We start from the raw sequence: 26249 nt of genomic DNA, 5'->3' as shown, positions 1-26249 counted from the left end.
TTTGAAAGACTTATCACAATTATGGTCGTTTTCATTGTATTGTCTTTTTCCTCACTACTGGACTGAAAGATACCTGAGTGTTGAGATTCCGTATTCACCTATCTATCTCCAGATCTGGCACACAACTTACTCAATATTCACTGAATAAATGAATTTTTTACTTATCTGTAAATGGAGGCAGTTGTACTAAATTTCCTGTCATTTAAAAAAATAATTTATTTTTGGCTGTCTTTGGTTCTTCATTGCTGTGCGCGGCTTTCTCTGCTTGCAGCGAGTGGGGGCCACTCTTCGGGTGGGTGCAGTGCGCGGGCTTCTCATTGCAGGGGCTTCTATAGCTGCAGAGCATGGGCTCTAGGCACGTGGGCTTCAGTAGTTGTGGTATGTGGGCTCAGTAGTTGTAGCTCACAGGCTCAGTAGTTGTGGCACATGGGCTTAGCTGCTCCGCAGCATGTGGGATCTTCCCCGGCCAGGGCTCAAACCCGTGTACCCTGCATTGGCAGGTGTATTCTTAACCACTGCACCACCAGGGAAGCCCTCTATGGCATTTCTATCTTTGATTCTTTGATATGAATTTACTTTGAATTATTTAAGTCCAGACAGTTGAATTTTTCCCTTCAGCTTGATTTCTAGCATTTTATTGCTCGTTAGCACTCTTTCCAGATTTGGCCATTTTTGTTCTAACTTGAAGATAAAGTGGTACAAGCAGCTAGAGTGGGACTGTGTTTAGACAGGAAAGGATTCTCTGTGGGAGTGTCATAGAATTTGTTATTGAACCCAACTCCTACCTCTTAAAGTTGTGGTTTGCATCTAAAATGACAAGTTAAAAAAACGAATACATAGGTAAATGTGAATCAAACTTCAGAACAATTTCTAAATGGAAAATCTGATGATGTCCTAAATTTTACAGATGCTAAAAGCATAATAAAATTTTGTTGCTGAACCTCCCAAGAATATGATCCAGCACTACATGGTAGTCCTTTGTGCCAACGAAACTCCAGGAACCTCAGTGACAATAGCCATGGCCTTGCAGTTGAGTATATACATTTCTTTAATGTAAATCAAAGCCTATTACAATGCATTCTGTTACAATGAAAATCTTCACTTATTTTGGAAGCTCACTCAATCATTTTGAGCAACATTATATACAACCCAACAGATACAATGAAATCACTGACAACTCCTTGAAACGTTATAGCTAAATTACAAAGAGTAATTGGATAATGTAGACAACCCCGATAAAGTATTTATTCTCACATTGTGCTCAATATTAGATGACATATAAAATTCAACTGGGAAAGGGAAATCAAAAAAAAGAAAAAAAATTGTGCTTTTCCTTGAACCAGACTCAAATAATGAGATGAGGGTAAACCCCAGTTGGGAAAGTATTTAATTCATTGTGCTTTTATATATTTTTCTTGCTACCTATTCCCAGTTAAAACCTTAAATTTGTGCCTCTGGGTACTATTTCTTTTAACTCAAGGACAACATACCAGGCGTTCCTTAAAATCATTTTCTATTAAGTATAAAAAGTATACTCAGATAAGAACTCTATAAAATCATTTCCTTTTAGAAGGCATCAAATATTCAGGGATCTTTATTTTTAAAGGGTTAATGAAATGACATAGCTTTCATTGACCCAAACATGCATAATCCACCCTTAAAAATGCACCCAATTGGTAATGACACGATATACAAAGGGAATGCAACTTTACATATGTAAAATGATTGCTCACTATGGCAAGTTAACAGTCAAATTAACAGACATTGTACATTAAAAACAAAACAAAACTCCTCAATGTCTTAAAGCCAGTTATCTATAGGAAACCAAGGGAAATTCTGATATGGAATAGTTTGACTCAAAGCAAAGAATAAGGCACCTGCTATGAATTTAGAACAATAACTTTCATTTTTTAAGTTACAACAAAATAGAATTAGTTAACCAAGACACTTGTTTCCAAGAGGGAAACAAGTACAGGGGTTGATTTCCTGGGTGAGAAAGGCAGGTAACAATGCAGATAAAAACCTGCTGGCCTAAGGTCAGCAGATTCCTTTCCTATTGTAGTCAAGTTCCTAAACGTCCTTAACCACTCCTCTCCTTTATTCTCCCCATACTTAGGGGTATGGGAAGCTCTGAGGTTCACACTGTATATAGACTAGGTAGTAGATTTCCCTTCTGTTCCTCTTAAAACAGCTTATTTTCAAGAGGTATCCTGAGGCAATTAACATAGCAAACAAGCAGCTTTCTTTCCAATTCACTACCACATAGACACCTCTCAGGCTTTTTTTCATCATTATGGCTAAGAATTTAAATAGCCAATACTTGAAATTTTCAACAGTACCAGAAAACTCAAAACCTGCCTTATCACTCACCCTTATCATTAGTAAAAAGAAAGTTTGATCAATCATAACCTGTAAAATCATACAACAAAGGGAAGACTGAAGACTGATCCGTATCAGTAAATCCATTTAATTTCACATGACACTTTAGTCTGATGTATCTAGTACCCTAACAGAATTTTAATCATAAATCAAGAAAAAGCATTTCCAAACTAATTTGCAGTTGATGTGCCTTTTTGGTATTAAAAGTGCTATTAACATGCTGTCCTACGGCACACTGGACTCAACAGTATGTCCTGATGAGGCATCCATTTTTAGTACTATTTTTCCCTAAAGTGTTGTGAGCATAATAGGCCCCTTTCATATATTAAAGTAATTCTGGTGAAATCAATGGTGATATAAAAAACCTTCCCTGACTTTACTCCACCATGGCTGCTTATAGTGAAACCGAAGTGACTAAGTTATAAAATGCTCAACCAAGTTGTTTTCTTATGGCCTCTTACGTTAGTATATTCACTCATGCAAAATCCAAGGTAGTGTAATAGAAATAATATTGTTAAAATAGACGTTGTGGCTATAAGCATCTCCCTTTATATTAGGCATTTAGAAGCTTTTTAAAATTTTCAGGTGCTAAAGATTTCAGGGAAACTAGGCTAACCGTGTAGTTGTTCCATTTATAAGCACCTTATTACAGGACGGTTACATGACCCTCTATGGGAGTGTGCTTTCAAGAAATAGTAATAAAGTGCCTAGCTATATAAAAACCGTAGGATTCCAAATTTTAAATTAAGCTAATTGCATTTACACATTAGGGCTAACAAAATCTAGACCCTGTCTACACAGATTCAATCTAATTACCTATATTGTATATTGTTCTAATAACCACATTAAAAAAAAACTTACTCTTTACTGACTGAATAAGTAGGGTCCACTACTGTAGCTTAACAAATTTTATTGCTTTATTCATGTGGTGCTTTTGCAAGGCACTGTGGTATGGACTAGAAAACTTGGAATGACTTGTGAAGAAACCTTGGAATGACACATGAAGGATGATATGAAAAGTCATTCTGAGGCAGGATGCTTTACTGAATTGTTTTTAACCAGGGTATCAAACATCAGGAATGAGTTCAAGTTAAAATTCACAGGAGAATGGAAACATCTTAAGGTCAGTCACTTCACATGCCCATCCTGATACTTTGAATAATCTGGAAAATTGCTGTAAAGAGAAAGAGCAAGTATTAAAACATGCTTGGAATAAAACAGGCCTGACAACTGACAAACATTAAGGTAGTTCAAGAATCCAAGAATACCCTTACAATTACTTGCAAGTACTATGTAACTTCATAGTAATATGAACACAGGCCTACCGTAATAATACAATATTTTATGCCTCAGCTTCCTTGAATTTTATGCCAAAATGTCTAGAGAGTTACCAAATAAGCAGTGATTTTTAGAAAGAAATTAAAGCACCAAAGCAAAAAGGTTTTTCTAGCATACAATTATTTTGGTTTAACCCTAAACATTAGGTGTACTTGGCCTGTAACATACGCACAGTTCCTCATTCTCACAAGGCTGAAATTCAATAATCTTTAGGTTACATAAATTGCTTGGCTCTTGGCCATTTATCAGGAAAGCTTCCAATTGGTATGTTTAGGAGACAGGCAAAGTGAAATGTTTAAAAGAAACCTCAGTAACTTTAAGATGTCAGAACATGTAAAACAGAAACAAGTATTTCCATATTAACAGCTTGCATAGTAAGATGAAGAGAAGAAGGCATTCTGTAATCCATCTCCTTGGGCAAGAGTCTACTACTCTAACAGCAGTCTGCCCTGATAACTATTTTTTCCTACCATATGTCAAACATTTCTTTCATTAAACTAAAAACATTTGTCTCGCACGTTAAATTGCCAATCAGGTACAAGTTCCTCTACAATGAGCCAATTCTTTGCACTAGCTTTACTTTATAAAATATATCCAATTTTGACATAAAGACATTAGATTTCGGAACATGTTAAATTAAGTTCGAACATCCGCATGTACATGTTGTTCATAAGCTTCACTTTCGCAAAGGTTTCAAAATATTCTAAATTCTCATTCTGGGAGGTGCTTTTGTTTTTTGTTTTGGTCTAATATTTGTCAACTCGATCATTACTAAGGACCTGACCTCCTTTTCTGCTCTCCTGTGAGCTCAAATCAAGCGGGGAGAAGTTTCTAGAGCACCACCCTCTGTGCATATGTGGGACAAGTAACTGGGTTCAGATAAAACAGAATTATGAGGAGCTCCCGGCAGGTGGATTGAGAACTATGCGGGCAGGATTCACCACTGATGGATCACCACGTCATCCCCAACCCGTCATCCAACACCCTACCCGATGATCGCCCCCAAAGCACTTACCAGAACCACAAACAACAAAAATGAAGAGAGCCAATAACCAGGGTCCTACAGACGCCTTCTCTTCGGGAGCATTTCTCTGCAAAAAGGAAAATGCACGGTCTCCAATGCAAAAAAACCACTCAGACCCCGGGCTCTCACCCTGCACCCCGGGCCAGGTCGCCGGGTCCCTGCACCTCACTGGTCTCCCCTGCGTTCCCGAGCCGCCCGGCCCCGGCACCCACCTCCCTGAGCTCCCAACTTAGCGTCCGGCTCGCGACCTCGGGCCCTTGAGTCGCCCGGGTCTGGGGAAGAGAGCTCGGCGCGGCCCCGGGGCCCGGGCCTCATACCCGGCTGCGGAACCAACAGGGGCGCCCGCTTTTCCCTTACCGAGGTCTTGGCGACGTTGCCGCGCTGGGTGATGTTCTTGCTGTGCTTCTCGTTGGCCATACGGATCCGCTGCTTGGCGACCATCTTCGCAGCGCAACCACCTGCCCCGGCCACCGCTGGGCCTCGCTCGCTCCCTTCTCCTCGGGCCTCTGCGACCAACTCTCCACTCCCGGTGCCCGCGTCGCCGGAGCGAGGAGGCTCTCAGGTGGGGCGCTAGCTCCGGCCGCTGGGCCTGGGCGCGGCGGGCGCGGGGGCTGAGCCCTTAGCTGGGCGCGGGCCGCCGGCTGACTGACGACGCCGGACCGTCCGGCCGAGCGAGACGGGCAAGCGGGAGGGGGAGAGCAGGCCGCCGTGATATTTTCGCGTCCCCGCTGGGGCCTCCGCCGGGAGCGTGGAGTGAGAGAGGAAGAGAACGCGACGCTACACAACGCAACAACCGGACGGTACAAGCCGTCGCCTCGAACTACTTCGGGTTCGGCTGCCAACGTCAGCATTGGGCCGACTCCGCCCCGCGGAAGTGCACGCTCCGCCTGCTGAGGCAGAGGGAGAGGGAGGGCGAAGGCCGGCACTCCAACCTTAGCTCCGCCCCTCCACGCTCCGTAAAGTGTTGACCCAGAGCTGCGCGTGCGCGTTCGGCCTCCTTTTTCATGTCTCTCTCCGACCGGAAGTGAATTGGCCCCAAGGCTGGCGACCCCGGAAACACCAGTTCGCCGCCTCACGCCGGAGGAGACGTGTTGGGGCCGGGTTCGGCTCTCGTGAACTCTGACCCAAGCATATGAGTTTCTCTTTCCGGAACAAGATGGCGCCGTCCACGCCGCTCCTTACAGGTGAGCTCTGAACGAGCAAGGGATTATTTCTTTAGAGCAGTAATTTTTGTGTCTCTAATCTTGGGCACCACCCGAGAAGCCTTGGAGTCTGATCCGCCTTTTCTTGTGGATTGTAGGAGAGCCGGAGGGCTTTTTGGATTTCTTGGTGTAGCGTGGCAGTCGGAAGTTAGGCTCTAGCCTCGGAGCTCCAGCATTCCCCTTCCCTTTTGCTCGTCCATCATTCTTTCCTGACACTTCAAGTTCTACAGGAATAGAGGAAGGGGCATAAAAACGAAGAGTGCTAGTGGGATTTGTTACTCTGGGTCTGCAATACTGGTGTTACACTAACGCTTACTTGGTGACAAGCCCTGTTGACAGGGTGAAGTCATTTAGCTAGCTCTGTAATAAGAAAAAAACGTAAACGTATGACTCGGTCTACTAGAATAACCACGCACATTAAATACACCTGAATTTAAGTGATACCGAATCCTGCACTCCTTGCTTTAATGAAATTTGTGGGACTGAGTAGGGCGAGTGGAGCTGCAGTAGTGTAGGTTTTAAGGGGATGAGAGTGTGGTCTGGGATGGTAGCATATAATGAACATTATAAAGATAAAGTAGCAACGTTAGAACATTACAGGATTCCTGAGGTTTCGAAGCTGAGGCAGAGTTTATAATGTTGGAGAAGATAATAAACTTAGTCTTGGACAATGTCGGCGATGACTCTGGATTAATGGCTGGAGTCTCATATATGAGCATCAAGTAAGGAGAGGGGAGTTGGGAGGGAAAAGAAGGCTATAAGTTACCAATAACTTAATAACATTAAGGAAAAAGAAACCATTGAGAGAAAGGTTGTCTACTTTTGAGGAAAGGGGTTATTTCCCCCTGAGACTTGGGGGGAAAATAAGCTTTTGCACTTTTCACCATTCTACATTTTGAAATCTTTGTTATTAAGCACCCTGCCCATTCATATTCAATCTGGCTACCACAGTTGATTCACCACACATTTATCAAAAACTAATTTGTTAGATAACATACCAGGCAGATACTGCTTAAAAAGTAACTAAATGAATTTATTTCTGTAGCTTCATAAAGGTAGCTTGTATCTTACTTATAATTTTGGAATACTAAATGCTTTTTTTGAACTTTAAAAACTGGTACATTTTAAAATTTGATCATTATTTTTTCCCTTTTAAAATCCTTACAGTGACTGCTTGCAGGGTAAATTCCATCCTGTTTAGCATAGCATATAGAACCCTTTATAATCCTTGAATAGCTCTTGTCATTCATTTTACTCCTTGCCATCCTATCCTATTTTGTTCTCCATCAATACTGAACTGCTCATAAAACCCTTGAACAACCTATTTCCTCAGTCTAACACTACTCTCTTCCTCTTGATTTGGCTGATGTCTTTTTGTCTTTTAAATTTCATTTTAGACATCATTACTTTGTGAAGTCTTTCCTTACTCTTCCCAGATAGTCTTTCCCCAGCCTATTTTGGTACCTCATATATACTTGAGGTTTTTGGGGGTTTTTTCCCCACTTATCACATAGGGTAAATATCTAGTTGTTTAGATGCTCTTCTCCCTTGCTAGACTGTGAATTCCTTAATGGCAGGGGCAGAGCCTTATTCATCCCTGTCTTCTCAGTACCAAGTACAATGCTTGGTAAACAATAGACACTAAGTGGGTTTTTTTGTTTTTGTTTTGTTTTTTTATTTTTGGCTGTGTTGTGTCTTCATTGCTGCACGCGGGCTTTTCTCTGGATGCGGCGAGCAGGGGCTACTCTTCGTTGTGGTGCACAGGCTTCTCATTGCGGTGGCTTCTCGTTGCAGAGCACGGGCTCTAGCCACACGGGCTTCAGTAGTTGTGGCACATGGGCTCAGTAGTTGTGGCTCGCAGGCTCTAGAGCTCAGGCTCAGTAGTTGTGGCGCACAAGCTTAGTTGCTCTGCGGCATGTGGGATCTTCCCGGACCAGGGCTCGAACCCGTGTCTCCTGCATTGGCGGGCGGATTCTTAACCACTGCGCCACCAGGGAAGCCCAACACTAAGTGTTTAATGGAAGAATAAATTAATGAATGATAACCACTTTATTTGTAGTCAGATTAACCAAGAGTGACAGTTTTCTTACAGTGCTTAAGGTCAAGGACTTCGTAAGAGCTTAAGGGTTATCTAGTCTGTGTGCTCCAAATATTCTCATATTTATAGCAGCTCAGGGAAATTCACATTGCAAATTGGCAGAGTCAGGATTATATTCAGTCATTCAACTCCATGGCCCATTTTTCTTTCACTGGAACACACTGATTAATCTTTTAAACATTCTTAGTATAGGTATTTCAGTCAATAATAGATTCTTTTACTTCCAGAACCTTTTTTTAAATATAGACTTACGGGACTTTGGAGTTGTGAATAATTTAAAGATTATCCAGTAAATTTTATTAGTTATGACTTTCAATTGGAAATGACAAAAAGCTAAAGCAGGTAAAAAGGGGATATTTTAAAAATTATTTATTTTTGGCTGCGTTGGGTCTTCGTTGCTGCACGTGGGCTTTCTCAAGTTGTGTGAGCGGGGCTTACTCTTCGTTGTGGTGCGTGGGCTTCTCATTGCAGTGGCTTCTGTTGTTGTGGAGCCCAGGCTCTAGGCGCGTGGGCTTCAGTAGTTGTTGCACGCAGGCTCAGTAGTTGTGGTTTGTAGGCTCTAGAGCGCAGGCTCAGTAGTTGTGGCTCCATGGCATGTGGGATCTTCCCAGACCAGGGCTTTGAATCCGTGTCCCCTGCTTTGGCAGGTGGATTCTTAACCACTGCACCACCAGAGAAGCCCCGAAAAGGGGATTTTTTTTTTTTAAGAAAAAGCTCATGTAACCTTAAAGCTTCTACTGTTACATCCAGGTATTCACATGACTCCAAAAATCTGTTTTTCTTCCTCCTTCAGCTCTTGCTTTCTTTCCGATTAAACTTATTGTCAGGCTGACGTTCTAATCGGGAGCTCCAGGTTTACAGTCAAGCAGCTCAACGGCCCCAGAGGAAAGTGCACATCTTTGCCAGTCTCAAGGCTGGCTGTCTTTGGCTTGGCTCATGCTCATCTTTGAATCAGTCAATTTTTAATCAGATCACCAGGACCAAATTATATTCTCACCCCTGAATATTTCCCAAAGGAAAACTAAAGTCTCCTAAAAGGGGGGCCTGGATGCTAGGTATGTAAAACAATAGCCTTTACATGAAGCCCATATTGTCCAATCAGCTTGCCTAGTTGAAGCCATTGAGATAATCAAGACTGAGTCATTTTCTTAAATTGATATATACTTCAGGGGATGTAAGCATTGGAAAAAGTATCATACTATAATGATCACCATATCCCTGGCATAGGACCCTTGTTTGTTGAAGTCCAGTAGTTTTCTCATATTAACTCAGGCCTAGAGCAATAAATAGTATGTGAGTATCTAGAAAGGCTAGTAAGTTTTAAAAAGATACTATGTAGGTACAGTATTTAATGTAATTGTTGTTTTTAAACAGTTATTCTGTGTGAAACTCTGGCATTTATTTGTTGCTTTAATGAAAAGAACTGTTAGCATTCCAGATTTTTCTTTCCAGTAGAACATATTGCTGATCCTTTTTGATTAAGGGGAAAATCACTAAAAATAAGGAATCATATCAAGTGTCAATACACTATGTTAAGCTATCCCCACATTTTACTCAGTGTTTTACATTTAGTCGCTTCTAATTAAAATGAATTCCTCATTAGAAATTCATATGTAGAAAAAAATTGTTTCAGTTATTGAAAAGAGTTTGAGTCCATATTTATTTTTGCTTTTATTAACTTATAATGCAGTTTATGTTCTGTTATGAACCTGATTTTGTGTTTCTTCTGATAAACTTTGTATATCCACGTATTCAAGTTTGTATAAGAAGTTGCTCAAACTAATAAATCCAGTATAGTATCTTAGTGGTTCCAAAATGTCTTACAGCACTTTCTCATAGTTACGCTTCCATGTAGGGAAGTGTGAAAGAAAATATTTGTTTTAAATAGTGGTTTACATGTACGAAGAAAACTATAATGACTCAATATGACTTTAATGATGAATTTGATTGATAATTAGTTCACATATAACAGACATATCTGTTGTAAAGCATCATGTACAAAGGTTGTCTAATTTAATGGGAATCAACAGTATCATCAGTGTATGAAGTAGCTTTGATATGTACTTTTGTCTTGCAGAATATGTTTTTATCTTAGTACAAAAATCTTGGTCTATTCGATTTTTAATTTTAATTTAACACCTCTGTTCTGTATTCCCAGGCAAATCAGTTCTTGAGAAATGTTGACAGACTTTTGATTGGTTTTATTTCTTGCCGTTTTGTGAACAAAGTATTACCAAAAAGGGATGGGCTTTTTAAAAGCCTTTTTATTTTGATATAAATTAAGACTTGAAAGAAGTTGCAGAGAGAATAAAGAAAGTTCCTGCATATCCTTCATCTAGCTTTCCCCAATGATAATATCTTATAGTATCTTAGCCAAACCAGGAAATTGACACTGGTACAGTCGTATTTACTAAACTGCTCTCCTTATTTGGATTTTACTAGTTTGTGCATATCTATATTTTATCATGTGTAGATTCATGTAGCCACCACTATCAGAATATAGAAATGCTCTGTCACCACAAAGATGTTACCCGTTTATCATTGGACCCTCCTTCCAACTCCAACCGTTGGCAACCACTGATCTGTCCTGTATCATGATAATTTTGTCATTTCATGAGTGTTATATATCCTGGTGAAAAGCCAACCATTTTTTTTTTAGTAAGTTTTTATAGCATGGCCGAACATAATGATTTGTGATAAATATTGAATAGCAACCTTAATATAATACAAAATTATTGAGACTACCTAGTGAAATTATCTTGATTATTATTCAAGGGACAATTGAAATGTACTTCTAAATTTCAAACAACAACAGTTTGCCTTTTTTTCTCCATCTCTATGCAAAATACAAATGTATTTTTCTTAAAAAAAAAGTTTTTTAAATGGAGTCATAGACTATGTAACCTTTTAATTTTTGTTTTCAAAGTGTTCTTTATTTAGGATGTGAACATATGCATGTTGAAAAGCAGTTGATTGATTTGACTCAAGATTTTGCTTCTCCAGAAACATACTAAAACCAGTAATTGAAAGCCACATGAGACTGAATGCTACTTGAGCAAGAAAGACATGGCACTTTTCACACTGACATTTCTGTCGGTGTTGCCTTCTGAGATTTTGGGTTAATAATCTGCATTATTAAGTTAAGTGGGAGTTTTGCTCCCCCACTCCTGTCTTAGTCCATTCTGGCTCCTGTAACAAAAATATCATAGACTGGGTGGTAAACAACAGAAATTTATTTCTTACAGTTCCGGAGGCTGGCAAATCCAAGATCAGGGCACTGGCAGATTCAGCGTCTGGTGATCACCTGCTTCCTGGCTCATAGACAGCCATTCTGCACTGTGTCCTCACATGGTGGAAGAGACAAGGGACCTCTTTGGGGCCTCTTTCATGAGGGCAGTAATCCCATTCATAAGGGTTCTTCCTTCATGATCTAATTACCTCCCCAAAGCCATTCCAAATATCATTAGGGATTAAGTTTCAACATATGGATTTGGGGTAGGGGTACATAAACATTCAGTCTTAGCAACTCTTTTGGGATCTTCTACATGTCTTAGTTTGGGATATAAGTATGAAATAGAAATTTTGGAAAAGGAAAACCTTGTACCCATACTGGTTGCCCTGAATACCCTGAAAGTTCCCACTGCTGTGGCCAGAAGGCTACCTTCATGGGTTCTGAGGTACAGCTGCCACTTTAATATAACGTACGAAAACTTTGGATTTTCACCAAGTGAACATTGTGGTCGGTAATAACAGCAAAGTCAACAGATACAGAGGACCAAGGTCACTAGGTACAAGTGTCATGAGAACACAGGAAGCTGAGATGAGCTAGGGAAAGCTTTTTTTCTTTTTTGCCAATCACTTCAGGCATGTGTTAAGGCAATAGAGCATGGTTTGATTGCATCATCATATGGTACATTTTAAAAGTATTGCGACTTCATTGGGTATACACTGATAATGTACTGTTTTGTTTTCCTAGATAAGTATGAGAATTTTGAAAGAGCGATTAGTGAGTTAAATTGTCACTGCAGCTTGTGGGAGGGACTTCATTAGCCTGACAGAATTTTATGCAACCTAGCGATAACATGTAATCTGACAACTACAAACCCCCTAGTTTGGGAAATTCACTTTTTATTAATCCCTCAAATAAATGTTTATTAAAACCTTAACTGTAGTATTAAGAAAAGAATGGCTTGTTTTCTTCTAAATCATAATGTATCATACATTATATTGCAGCAGACGATTGATTTGGTGACAAGAAACAACACAGCTTTGCCTGTGTAGTAAGAGAATTTTGATGCAATACTTGATTTTAGCCAGAACGCCAAGAAGCAGTTGAGAATTTCTGATGCTAAAGAATTAAACTTCGTAGTTTTCAAGTCTTCTAGGAAAACATTTCCTGGCACAAAATGTTTACTAAATGTATTAGAGATTTTTAGAATAGATATCGTCAGTGTTTCATTCAAGGTGTAGCAGTAGACTGAGCTCCTTTTGAAATCATCATTTTGAGTGTAGTGATGGACTCATTTTTTAAGATCCCTAATGCCTAGCACATGGAGCTGTGCAGGGGCCAGGTATAGAGTCTTGTAGGCAGTAGTGTGAGGAGTTTAGATTTTGATATATGTACAACACTTTGCTAGACTCCATTCTATTCAAGGGCAAACTACCCACAGCAGTTTGGCAACTCAGTTTAGTATATGAGGAAACATGGTATCCAGTTGTATACTTGTGGATATCTGACCAGAAACTCATTATTCAATTACGTGTTTACTCCCTTATTTTTCATCATTTCCACTAGAATGGAAGCTCTGTGAGTACATAGATTTTTATCTTGTTTGTCAGTGGTCCTTTTACTTTCATTCTAACTTAAAAACAAAAAAATTATTTATTTATTTATTTATTCATTCATTTTGGCTGCGCCAGGTCTTAGTTGCGGCACGCGGGATCTTAGTTGTGGCGTGCGAACTCAGTTGTGGCATGCGTGCAGGATCTAGTTCCCTGACCAGGGATTGAACCCGGGCCCCTTGCATTGGGAGTGTGGAGTCTTACCCACTGGACCACCAGGGAATTCCCTCAGTCTAACTTTAAATTATTTACTTTGGGAAGGTAGATTATATTATTTTCAATATCTGAAGATTGAGCTAGTTAATTTACAGGTAGAAAATTGATGTTATGAGAACTGTCCCTTGAGAAGGGAAAGGATATAGGGATCAGAGTTGGAGCCAAGAGTGGCCCCTCGCTACCAACTTTGCTGCTGAAGAGTGGGAGATTTGTGAATAGCTGGCAGAAAAGGAAAGAAGTGAAATTGTAGCCATGGACTTCAGTAAAACTTATTCCTTTCTTCAGCTCTTATACTGTTGCTGCTAGCAGGAGTTCTAGCTGATAAAATAGTTACTCATCACCAAGTCCTGTCAGTTTTCTCTCTTGAATATTGAACACTTATTCTCCACTTTCCATTTCCACTGCCCTACCCTAGTCCAAGTTTTGTATTGTTTTGTTTTTTTTGTGGCCGTGCTGTTCGGCTTGCAGGATCTTAGTTCCCTCCACCAGGGATGGATCCCAGGCCCCTGACAGTGGACGCTTGGAGTCCTAACCACTGGACCACCAGGGAATTCCCAAAGTTTCTATTATCTCTTCTGTAGGACTACTGCAGACCATCTTGAGTAGTTTCTTCACATCTTACTGCCTTCTGGTTCACTGTCTACACTGTACCAAGTTGAGCTTTTCAAATTGCAAGTCTAGTTTTAAAAATCTGCCTAAAACTTTTTTGAAGTTTCCCAACATTCTTAGGCTGCAGTCCAACGTTGCCTAACTTAAGCCACAGGATCCTGCTTGGTCTGAGCCCTGTTTTCTTCTCCAGATCCACCTCCTTCCAGCCACGCAGGCCTCCTTTCCATTCCTGTGACGCTGTCATCTCTCTTGTCACGGAGTTTCTGTGACTGTTACTGTTCTCCTTGCTTGTTAACTGCTGTTCATCTTTCAGATCTCAGCACACAAATCACTTACTCAAGGATGCTTTCCCTAACCTTCCATTTTTAGATTAAAACTCCATATTATTCACTGTAGTAGCCTCTTATATCTTTCCTTTGTAGCACTAAATGCAGTTATAGATTTCCATATATTTGACTAATTATCTGATTAGTGAGGTCAGGGACAAGCTGATTTTCCTCCCTATTGTATCTGCAGTACTCAACATAAGGTTTTGGTGGTAGTTTTTTTTTCCTCCAGTAAGCATTTGCTGAATGAATGAATCATTTTATTTGGTTCAGCTTTAGAAGCTTCTAATTCAGTCATTTTAAAAAAGTATAATCTAGTTCTGTAGATGTTTCTGCTTATTTAATCTTAAACTTTGTTCCCACTTAATTTTTTAGAATATTACTATCATTGGGAGTTTAGTAAATGAATGTATCTCATCCTGCTTGTTCTCTTAGCTTGAGAAATTGTAAATATATTAATAATGTCATTTTTTAAGAACTTTGAATGAATTTATACTATATTTTTATGTTATTATTTTACATAAAGCACACAGTATTTTAAAGTTTATATTTTGCTGATTGGGGCACAGATTCAGAGGTGGGAAGGATCTAAGATTCCACAATCAGATAGGAACTGAGGTCTACCTTTGAGTTCATGTCCTTTCTACTATAGTACAACTGCCTTTCACTGGTGACAGTTACAATTTTGAGTTTTTAATGATAAAAATTACTTGAGAGAGTAAGCTGATACAAAGAAGATTTAACTTAGACTCAGCTCCTAATTCTGTTTCCAACATCCATACATTTTGAAAATGAGATTAGAAAATAATGTGAAAACATAATACTAAGATCACTTTTTTCCATTTGAATGAAGGAATATAAGTATGAATGCTGTATCTCAATGCAAATGCATAGATTTCTTGTAAGATAGATAAAAGTGGATTTATTGAAGTAGTCTCCTTAGAGACTAAATGAATTTGCTCTATAGGAAAAGAAGTAAGAGGGATATTACCTGTCTTAGTCAGTTCAGGCTGCTATAACAAAGTACCACATACTGGGTAGCTTATAAACAACAGAAATTTATTTCTTACAGTTCTAGAGGCTGGAAGTCTGAGACCAGGGTGCCAGCATGGTCAGGTCTGGTGAGGACCCTCTTGTTCGTTGACTGCCAACTTATTGTATCCTCTGTGTTTTTCTTGTAAAGGTACTAAACCCATTCATGAGGACTCCACCTTTGTGATCTAATAACCCCCTAAAAGGCTCCACCTTCCAATCCCATCACATTGGGATTAGGGTTTCAACATGAGGATTTTTGTGGAGACACATTCAGTCCATTGCATTACCTATTTATTTCTCAGCGATTATATGATTTTTATGCAAGAGGAAGAAAAGTGTGCCCTTTTAATGCTGATGTTTGATAGTTCTATGAAATGTTTAATGATTTCATTAGTATTTTGACTGAAAGCTTTTTTTTTTTTAAACATTTGTGATAACTGAGTATTTATTAACAAAGTAATGGTGGTTCTTTCCCTTTTTTTTCTTTAGTCCGAGGGTCAGAAGGACTATACATGGTGAATGGACCACCACATTTTACAGAAAGCACAGTGTTTCCAAGGTATGGTTTATTTTGTCGAGTAATGTTACAGAGAACTATACAATGCACTCTAAAGTATTTTTGTTGTTATATTCTGAACAAAAAAGAAAAAGAACAGATAAGCTAGTTTCTTGGGACATATTATATAATATTAACAGAAGATGGAAAGAATGAAAGAATACATATTCTCTATCAAGAAAAATGATCTTTAGATTTGAAAATAATAGCTTAAGCATGTTTAAAAGAAAAGGTGTAGGCAATAGTGTAATTCAGTTCATGCCTCTAGCTTAGAAGAATTTTATCTTAGGGACTGAGGAAAAACCAGTAAATGTGGTAGCCAAACCACTGCCTATAATCTTCGATAAATTATAGAATGAAAAAGTATAAGAAATGAAATATACAAAAAATATATACATATAAATATATAGCTAGATAAATAGAGAGACATTTTTCCCAAAAAGAAATAATAGAAAGGTAAACCAAAAACTAACAAAAGTCATTATCTATAGGAGGAGAGAGAATTGCAAGATCCAGGGGACATGTCTGTAAATGAACTTTGGTATATATAGTTTCGACTTTGGACCACGTAATTGTTTTAAATTTAAAAAAATATTTAAATGGAAAATGGGAACAAGTGAACCTAGCTTTATATTAAGTTGGTGACATAACCATATGATGATGTACAATATTCTTAAATGCATTCAATAGTTTTATTATTAATAGAAAATTGATGTTATCCTTTTAAATCTATTGTAGGGTAAAACAAATAAATAATTATATTAATGTCATTAGGAACCAAAGTTTCAGCATAAGAGTGAAGTGGGGAGATAGACTTGCATGTATCAATATGAATTCATGATTTCTTTTCATAAAAACATTTGTATTTCGTAGTTCTGTCCACTCTAAAGGGCTAGAGCCAGTGATAACCTGGTAGCAGTAAATACGTCACAGATTATGATTTCTAAATGCCATTCTTCACTAAAAGGAACCAGTTCCTTGGGGGAGTGGTCAACTCCAGGTATAGGACAAAAAATGTATGAGTTGAGCCATACATATCTTGTGCCAGAAAGCAAGGAAGTTATAAAAGGCTAATGGGGTTTTGCTAAACTGTCACAGGAGTCAACATGAAGGGGTTTATACCAACCTTAGATGGGACAATTTGAGCATTAAGAAGAATAATGACTCTAAGAATTAAGATGTGTTAAGTATATAAGTAGTCTGTAAAAAAATCCTCCTCCCTCCAAATCTTATTGGTCAGCATGAGAAATTGATGGGATCCTTGTTCATTACTTTGAAAATTGATAAAGAAAGAAAAAAATCAAGCATTTATGTTGCCTTTCCTGTACAAACTATTTTTCAGTAACCAAATCGTTGATGAGGAAAACTTCTTTATAGAACAGTAATAAATTTAAAAAGAATGATGGGATTAGATAATCACCATTTCATTATCCTAAAGAAGTCATGTATCAGTGGTTCTCAAACTTTTGCATGCATCACAGTCATCTGAAGAGCTTGTTAAAACACAGGATACTGTTCCCTCTTCAGATTTTCTGATTCATTAGATCTGGGGCAGGGGCCCAAGAATTAGAATTTTTAACAAGTTCCTAGGTAATGCTGACACTGCAAGTCTCGGGTCCACACTTTGAGAAGGACAGATCTACACAAATGATCATTAAAAGATGCTGTTAGATGAACTGTTGATAGGGAACTTTATAATCAGGCTGCCATCATCTGACTCTATTGACCATTGTTTTTTACTAGACTCAGTTCTCTAGAACCTTGTTACAGGAAGTATGGGCCCAAGATCAGCCATACTGGCATCACCTTGAGCCAGTGCAGAAATCAAACATCAGAACATCTCAGGCCCTTCGCAGCTTACTGAATCAAAATCTGTATTTTAACCAGCTCCTCAGTGATTTGTATGCACATTAATATTTGAAAAGCACCACTTTAGAAAATAAGAGTCTGTGTTAAAGCTTTTGTGCTGCGCTTCATTGGGGTGTGCAATCCCAAGGCAGCAGGAGTGAGGGGGAAAGGAAATGAGACAAGGAAGAAGTGAAAGCAAATACAGAGTGAGGTGCACTGAACTGACCACAGATTCACAAAATCCATCCAAGTTGCTTGGTCATGCAGAATTTCTCCAGAGAGGTTGTATAGAACCACTGTGCCTTAGAACAATCTGTTTTGAAGAGGATGGGTACGAAATTGGTCTGCAGCCAGAATCTTCTTTTGATCTGTTCTGGTTGAATCTGAGTGCCCGTGCTTCTCTTCCTGCTACTGCAATAGGCATAATGGAAGCCGTGCTGAAATGGGGCCTTCATTCTTGGAGAGTCTGAGACAACCAGTGGTATTAGGAGATGAGGTGGCCAGGTCTCTTCGTTGAATAGCTGGTGCCTGGGAGCAGGAAGGATTAGGTGAGTCTGAGCAGGCGCATAATGAGTCCAGTACAATCTCAGCATCACTAAGAGCAGAACAAGGAGACATTATGTGTCTCCTGGTAAGTTGCAATAGGAACTATGCGGTACTTACCTTCTATGAAGATTTTTTAAAATCTGCTTCTAATCAGGCTTTTAGATGAATGGTCCTTGAATTTGGCTGCACATTAGAATGACTTGGGGAGCTTTTAAAAAACCGGATATCCAAATACTGGCTATTAAATGATAGTAAGGAATTATTGTTTATTTCATGAGTTAAAGTGGCATGGTGGTGGTTCTCTTTTTTAAAAATGCCCTCGTCAGTTAGAGATGCATACTGAAGTATAGAGTAAAATGATATGACATCTGGTTTTGCTTTAAAATATTCTGGCATTAAATATGAAAGTAGGGAGTAGATTAAAGAAAACTGACCATGAGTTAATAATTATTTAAGCTTGGTGATAAGTGTGTAGGGGGGTTATCATACTTTTGCTCTATTTTTGTGTATATTTGAAATTTTTCATTTAAAAGGTTGTTCCAGAAGGAAATAGACAAAATTTTCCAAATGCCAAAATTAAGAAAAGATTTGAAGTCTGGATACTATAGTCTAGGAAGCTTGCCTTCATTCTTAAACAGAATTCTAGAATGAGTTATTAAAAAGACAATTTATAATCATTACAATAAGGAGGTAATCATTGGAGTCAAAATGAGCTTGCTAAGAATAAATTGTTTCACGTTTATCTCATTTCCTTTCTGAGTAGAATTTCCAGACACATCAGAATAGAACTATAAACATGATTTTAGCAAAGTATGTGAGAAATGAGAAAGTCTTTTGGTTGAATGATGTTAGTGACAGAGTTGTCATTGGTTAAGAGCTGTGAAGTCAGCTGACTAATAAGTTGATTTAGTTTGAGGGAAGGACTATTGGTGAGCCACAGGAGCTTGTTAAAAGGTCATCCAATATTCTCATAATTAATTTAGATGATAGCTTAGAATTATGTTTTATAACTTATATTTTACTTAAATCTGTGAGGAATGACTAATGCTTTTAAAAGGGAAAATGAAGATATAAGTAGATATCAGTAGGCTGGAATAATAGACCAAAAGTTGGGTAAGATTTAAAAAGAATAATTGTAAAATTCTGCCTTAAGGTTCAGAAATAAGTTGCACAAGTATAGAATGGAGGACATCTTGGTCATAGCTATTTATGTAAGGGAGTGAGAAAAAAATGTTTTAGTAACTATACACTGAGGATAAGCTACCATTATTGTATGATTGCAGAAACACAAATGTCATCTTCAGATGAATTAATGCAAAGACAGTGTCCAGGACTTCCCTGGTGGCGCAGTGGTTAAGAATCCGCCTGCCAATGCAGGGGACACGGGTTCAAGCCCTGGTCCAGGAAGATCCCACATGCCACGGAGCAACTAAGCCCGTGCGCCACAACTACTGAGCCTGCACTCTAGAGCCCGCGAGCCACAACTACTGAAGCCCGTGTGCCTAGAGCCCGTGCTCCACAGTAAGAGAAGCCACTGCCATGAGAAGCCCGCGCACCGCAACCAAGAGTAGCCCCTACTTGCGGCAACTAGAGAAAGCCCGCACACATCAACGAACACCCAACGCAGCCAAAAGTATAAAATAAATAAAATAAATAAATTTATTTAAAACAACAACAACAGAAACAAAGACATTGTCCAGTTTAGAAGGGGTGTACTGGTCAGTTCTGTGTGTGTCGTTATTTGACAATTCAGATATTTGTTAGCCACAAAGTTCTGATCTAATGTTGTGACTACACATATGGACATCTACTGTACACACATGCACACATTTCTGTTTGGGTCTTCATTATCACTGGGAGGTGTACTCACAGTAGCCATCTCCAGTTGAGAAATACAGTACTTAAAGTTTTGATCGTTTGATAGAAGGTTGCCAAGAAGTTCTAGTTCCACAGGTTAGTTTTTGTACAGAATCCTGCATCCATATTTTTTTAATGTGAAGATCCTCGTATCGTTGTTATACTTTCTGTCTCTGCACATGAGAAATTGGTGGAAGGTCTTTGTCCTTGAAATCCAGGGTCACCTCTTGGCCGCTTGAGGATATTTTATCCACCATTGTTTTGTTATGCAGGTAGTTTGGGAAATTCTTCACAAAACCTCCGTGTTGAAATCCTTCAGCTCTCTCAAGATAAGGGCTGACAGCTGGTAGCTTCCACATACACCTACATTTTTGGGTTTTCATACCAACTAGTTATTTACCCAAAAGGGCTCTATTTCTTACTTAACATTGGTCTGTTGGTATAAAATCAATTTCCAGCCTTACAGTGGTAGTTGGCACTGCATTTTAAGCGAGAAAGTATTTTTGGTAGACTAAAGCATTTTGGAATTATTTTCTAAAATTTATGTAAGTTCTTAGTCATTAAATTTGTGGTAAGATTGTGGATTTTTAATCAGATTTTTTAAAGTATTAATGCTTATGAATTTAAGCTTTTTTTCTTATTATTTTCAGAGAATCTGGGAAAAATTGCAAAACCTGTACCTTTAGTAAGGATGGAACCTTGTTTGCCTGGGGCAACGGAGAAAAGTGAGTGTTCATTTATATAACATGTTATGTGTGTGTTGTGAATATAAAACATAATTGTTTTATGTGAATAACATGTATTTGGATGTCATTTATAAAGTCCATCTTTTAATGTGTTGGTGCTGTTAGGTATTATCTCCAATATAACATCCATAGAACATCTACAAAGTTGTTAGTTTCTATTTATGTGCCAGGACTTCTTTGAGTTCTCTAGTTACTTAGAATGAAAAAGTAACATATGGGGCTTCCCTGGTGGCACAGTGGTTGAGAGTCCGCCTGCCGATGCAGGGGACACAGGTTTGTGCCCCGGTCCGGGAAGATCCCACATGCCGCGGAGCATCTGGGCCCGTGAGCCATGGCCGCTGAGCCTGTGCGTCCGGAGCCTGTGCTCCGCAACAGGAGAGGCCACAACAGTGAGAGGCCGGCGTACAGCAAAAAAAAAAAAGGGCAATTAATTTAATGCAGAAGAAGCTGAGAGGTTGTTTTAAATAGTGCTCTAAGTGATTGGTTAGGGTTTCTTAAGTTCTGCACTAACATTTAGAGAATAACTCTCTTTGCTTGTTTATGGTAGATACCTTATATCTTTGCTGTTAACTTATTAACAACTGTCTATATTTATTACTGTTAGTTTTATTGTGTATAACAGCATGTCATCTAAATATAAGTTATTCAAAAGTATGTTTGGTATAGTCTGTATTACATAAAATAATCAGATTACAAAATTGGTCTTGCCAAAAAAAAAGTATTTTGGTTCAGTGTTCATAATTTCACTTAGAAAACCAATTCTTTTCAGTTTTCCATAGTCACTGTATTTCAGTTCACAGCAGGAAAATGCCTGAATATTTGTTGCTTGGTTTAAAGTTATTTTTGTTGTTTTTAGCCAGATATAATATCTTAGGTTTTTTAAAGGGGGAAAAATGATTGCATCCTTTTGAAAAGTATATTTTAAATGTTTCTTACACAGTGGTACTATATTCTGAGGTCTTTCAGCTATCAGGTCAGATTGGATTAACACATGATTTTTAAAAATGCTAAAATGATTGCGTTGAATTAGTTGATTCATTTCTATGACTATAAGTAGCTGGCAGAATTAGCTTTTATAATTAAAAATGTTCATCAGTATTTTATTTTTTTTTTAAGTTATTGAATCCAACCAACAAACTACTACTCTCAAATTGTTAAGAATATAATTATATTGGGTCCTATTCACAGTGTTAACAGACAGTCTTACTCTCAGCCTCAAAGAAAGGACGTACTCTCAACTTTTCTTATTTCTTTAGGTGTAACCTATTGTGGGTATTTGGGGTTTTTTTTCCAATCCATATTTTATTATTTTTCTAATATTTATATATATATTTTTTTATTTGGTTGCGCTGAGTCTTAACTGTGGCATGGGAACTCTTAGTTGCAACATGCATGTGGGATCTAGTTCCCCACCAGGGATCGAGCCCAGGCCCCCTGCATTGGGAGTGCAGTCTTAACCACTGCGCCAGGGAAGTCCCTAAATCCATATTTTAGTTTACACTATTTGAGTAATGAGTTGATAGAAATTTACTATCTGATGGAACGTATCATACATCTTTTCATTGCCTGTTATCTTTTTGAGGAATCCGTTATTCTACTAGCTTACAGTTTATTGAGTAAGTCTATTTTCACTTTGGCAATTATTATTAATTTTTTATATGTCATATCTCCACTTTGTTTTCTGTTGGATTCAACTCAATCCTCTTAATATGTCCCTACGTGTTGTGTCCATCTTTTTAATAGATTTTTTTATACCTGGTTCTAGCATTTATTTCCTTAAGGTGCTGCAGCCATAACAATACATATTGTTCCTGGGGCAAGAGAAACAGATATAGTGTATTGATTGTGGTCTTTGCTGGGTTCACGGTTAACTAAGTCAGAAGCTGTAACTGTGATTTTTCCTTAAATGTGTGCTTATTAAATTAAAATAAACACCCTTCATTAAACTAAGAATAACTTTAAAGTTTATTAACAACAACAAAAAAGAAAGCTTCATGTAATTCTAAAATATGTAATTTACAGTAAGTTGTAAAGAATCTACAGTCATAGGTGTGTGTGTTTGTGTGTATGTTTCTGTGTTTAAATAATATATGGTAATTGTTTATTCTTACCAGTTGCCACTTATCCTAACCCAGCGTCCTCAAACGTGAGTTGAACAAAGTAACTTTAAGGAACTTCTGCAATGAGATGGAGTATCTTTTATTTTTTCTTTCTTTCCTTCACCACAAGGACTACGTAAGAGCAAGTCAGGCCAAACAGTTTTCAGAGCATTGCTCTGGCATTTATTAGGAGTATGCTCTTGGGCAAATCATCAGATCATTTCATTTTTCTAACCTTCAGTTTTACCATTTGTAAAATGGAGATGATAATACCTGTTTTATGAGATTGTTGTGAGGATTAAATGAGAAAATGTACATAAAGTGGTTAAACCAGAACATGGTTCATAGAAAGTGTCCCCAAAAGTGGAAACTGCTTTTTTTTTTTTTACAATTATTGTCTTTTTTGTCATTGTACCACGATAATTCTTACAGTAATATCTTTTGTAGACTGCTTCTGAGATTTTTATAGACATCAAAAGTATCCTTCCTGATTTCCCTAGCCGCTGCAGTTTCCATTTACTCAAATTAAAAAATAGATACTTTTCATTTTCTCTTGGATTTGAAATTCGTCAGCTTGTCTGTAGATTTGTTCTGTGTTCGCTTAAAGGCCTGTTTTTTCCTTTTTGGTTGAAGGTGGTATCTGTTGTATCTTTGTGCAAATTCTATACTACTTCCCAACACCAGCCTTAAATAGGGGCCTTTTGGTAAAATGTACACTCTTTTACGTTAAAGTGTTTATTGGATATTTTCTAGAACTGACTGAAAATTGATTTTTATGAGGAATGAACACTTTAGAGTGATCTGTACTTAAAAAGAAGTATGAATGTTTTGGATAGTGCTGGCTATTGTGAAACAGTGTTTCATTGCTGAAGTAATTTCTTTTGAAACCAGAATAAATGTTATCAATGTCACTAACAAGGGACAACTGCACTCCTTCGACCTTCCAAAGACAGTTTGCCTTGAGTTCTCGCCAAAAAACACTGTCCTGGCAACGTGGCAGCCTTACACTAGTAAGTATTTTCCAATTGTAAAAATATTCTGACAGGACCAACTCAGTGGGGAAAAAAAAGGAGGTTTATAACCTTATAGGAAAGTAATTAATATTTATGATAGTAAATAGTGTTTGAGAATATTTTTAATTGACAATGAATCTTGTATTCCCCAAATAGAATGTACTTTAAGTAATTTCAAGGTATAGTAAGTTAGTGAGAAGATCCATCATGAGATAGAGGAAAAGAAAAAAGCTCAAGGGAAAATTTGTAAAGTAAATAACCAATGGATAGAGAAGATCGCAAAAATTAAGAAGAATAATGACCTTTAAAATAAAAATCGTTTTATATAATTATAAATGAAAGAGGAAGTACAGTAGACACAACATCTAAGAAATGTTTATGGTGTGACAAAGGTAGGAAATGATGTGTCATTTTCTAACGCATTTAAAGATCTAATATACATTATATGAACATTTTATTGGCTTGGCCAACAGTTCGTTGGGTTTTTCCATAACATCTTACAGAAAAATCCAAATGAACTTTTTAGCCAACCCAATATATAGCTGTGCTTCATAGATCAGTGATAAAATATTGGGTCCCGGTATAGGGCTTATTTTAAGAAGCATTTTGTAATAATGTGGATATTGTTGAATAAATATATGATAGTAGCTCATTGTTGGGTTATGAACTTCCTGAGTTCGTTCTTCCAAGAGGCATGGACTCTAATGAATATTATTTTTCCAAGTAAGTAAAAGGGAAATTGAGAATCAGTTGAAGACTGTGAGTGGTTTTATATAACTTTTTTTCATGTGTGTGACTTACAGACACAGCTTTCGTGATAAGACAGTTTAATCTGTTTAACAGCAAGCTATGTCACACTTAATCTCTTAAGTATTCTTAAAAACTGTAGTAATTAACTCATTTCAGAAATAACAAAATTCTGCTCAGACAGCCGTCATATTGTCATAGCTTTAGGAATGGATGATTAAATCTATAATTAAAGCTAAAGGGGAAAGTTGATTTAAAGCAGCTCTTACCCGATCTTTATAATCTTGTTCAAATTTTTTCTAAGAATGAAATCTTTTTACTAGTGTTAGGAGACAATTACTGCAAAAATTTTTGTTTTTATGGCAGCTTCTAAAGATGATACAGCTGGGATACCTAACCTACAACTTTATGATGTGAAAACTGGGACGTGTTTGAAGTCTTTCATCCAGAAAAAGATGCAAAATTGGTAAATAAATGCTTTAAAATACTAATTATTTTTAAATATTTTAAATATCTTTGTTGTATGTTATTTTTTTCTCTGGTATTGATTTAGAAAATAACTTCTCAGATCAAAATCTAGATCTTTAAGGATTTTGTATGTGAGAATGTAATAGAGTAAAAACTTGATCTTTTATTTAGTATTTGAATCAAAAGGAATAATATTTTTCTATTATATATGCTGACTAAAACTATTAGTAACTGACTTGACATCATATTTATAAGTATTTTTCCTTAAATAGTAAACAATATCATAAACTTTAACATGTTAACATATGATGTTACATTCTATTTAAAATTTTTTAATATTCTTTCTTTTCAACGTAGGTGTCCATCCTGGTCAGAAGATGAAACTCTTTGTGCCCGAAATGTTAACAATGAAGTTCACTTCTTTGAAAACAACAATTTTAGTATGGAAAGATTTATGAAATAATTTTATTATTTGCTATAAATATGTACAGTTTTTATTGCCTTATATGGTATCATAGGGTTCTCCTAAATACTGTTAATATATTAACAGTTGCTGTTATAGTAATTCATTTGAATAACTCCAAGTGTAATTGCTAGTAAAACTTTATAACGCAAACATTCTTTTATAATAAACTTTTACTATCTAATAATTACTATTAAGACATTTGAGTACCTCTTTCTGAGTTTAGTTGCTATTGAAATTCTGTGATACAAATTTTTAAAATATTTTGTTGTGTAGAATTTCAAATACAAAAGTAGACACCTAGTCCCATAGCCATCAGCCCATTGCCAAACCTTCTTCATCCATGCATCTGTCCACCTACCATCTCTTCTACTCTGCTAAAGAAAATTGTAGACATCGTATAATTTTACCTATAACTATTTCAGTATGTATTCTGAAGATTAGGGCTCTTAATATTTTTTTCAAACTTAGTCATAATACCATTATCACAGATTATAGAATATCTGGTCAGTGTTCAAATTTCTAATAATTGAAAATGTGATAATTTTTTTAAAACTCAGGATCCAAATAAGGTCCTTCACATTGCAATTGATTTATATATCTTTTAAGTTTCTTTAAGCTATAAGTTCCCTCTTCATTCTTTTTTCCCCCTTGCAATTTATTATTTAAGAAACAAAGTTACTTGTCTTATATATACTCCCATATTTGAGTTTTGCTCTTGTATCCCATTCTGTAATTTAACATGTTCATCTGTTTCCTGTAAATAACTATTTGGATCCAGAGTTGATCAGCTTCAAGTTCTTTTTTGGGGAGCTGAGGGCAAGACTACATCATAAG

At 37.4% G+C, this 26249-nt stretch overlaps 2 protein-coding genes across 4 annotated transcripts in view; one reads left to right on the top strand and one right to left on the bottom strand.

Moving 5' to 3' along the window:
* Window positions 1-1030: 1030 nt before the first annotated feature.
* SERP1 (stress associated endoplasmic reticulum protein 1) lies at window positions 1031-5576 on the bottom strand. The gene is made up of 3 exons (XM_082655637.1): window positions 5099-5576; window positions 4733-4808; window positions 1031-3553 (listed from the first exon to the last, which is right to left on the bottom strand). Exons 1-3 carry the CDS (start codon window positions 5180-5182, stop codon window positions 3513-3515), a joined length of 201 nt encoding a protein of 66 aa, XP_082511763.1. The 5' UTR covers window positions 5183-5576; the 3' UTR covers window positions 1031-3512.
* A 274-nt stretch (window positions 5577-5850) lies between these two features.
* EIF2A (eukaryotic translation initiation factor 2A) overlaps window positions 5851-26249 on the top strand; it is a 37741-nt gene continuing 17342 nt past the window's right edge. For 2 of the 3 annotated variants that reach the window (XM_082654668.1, XM_082654666.1), the window contains exons 1-6: window positions 5851-5925; window positions 15559-15628; window positions 20527-20601; window positions 23613-23731; window positions 24848-24947; window positions 25307-25389. In XM_082654668.1, the coding sequence (XP_082510794.1) occupies window positions 5874-5925; window positions 15559-15628; window positions 20527-20601; window positions 23613-23731; window positions 24848-24947; window positions 25307-25389 (499 nt within the window). In that variant the 5' untranslated portion in view covers window positions 5851-5873. Of the gene's footprint in view, window positions 5926-15106; window positions 15218-15558; window positions 15629-20526; window positions 20602-23612; window positions 23732-24847; window positions 24948-25306; window positions 25390-26249 lie in introns of all 3 variants that reach the window. The other variant, XM_082654667.1, reaches the window with a different exon arrangement.

This window comes from Grampus griseus (genome assembly GCF_964374135.1).
Source record: "Grampus griseus genome assembly, chromosome: 5".
Lineage (NCBI taxonomy): Eukaryota > Metazoa > Chordata > Mammalia > Artiodactyla > Delphinidae > Grampus > Grampus griseus.
The sequence above is the reverse complement of the archived record's forward strand: the minus strand, read 5'-3'. Positions and strand labels throughout refer to the sequence as shown.

Bases quoted from the DNA above. Each gene is read 5' to 3' on its own strand.
- SERP1 (XM_082655637.1), bottom strand. From the start codon at position 5,182: ATGGTCGCCAAGCAGCGGATCCGTATGGCCAACGAGAAGCACAGCAAG. The intron at 4,809-5,098 runs GTAAGGGAAAAG...TCCTTTTTGCAG, and splicing joins GCAACGTCGCCAAGACCTCG to AGAAATGCTCCCGAAGAGAA. The intron at 3,554-4,732 runs GTAAGTGCTTTG...TTCTCTTTACAG, and splicing joins TTTTGTTGTTTGTGGTTCTG to CAATTTTCCAGATTATTCAA.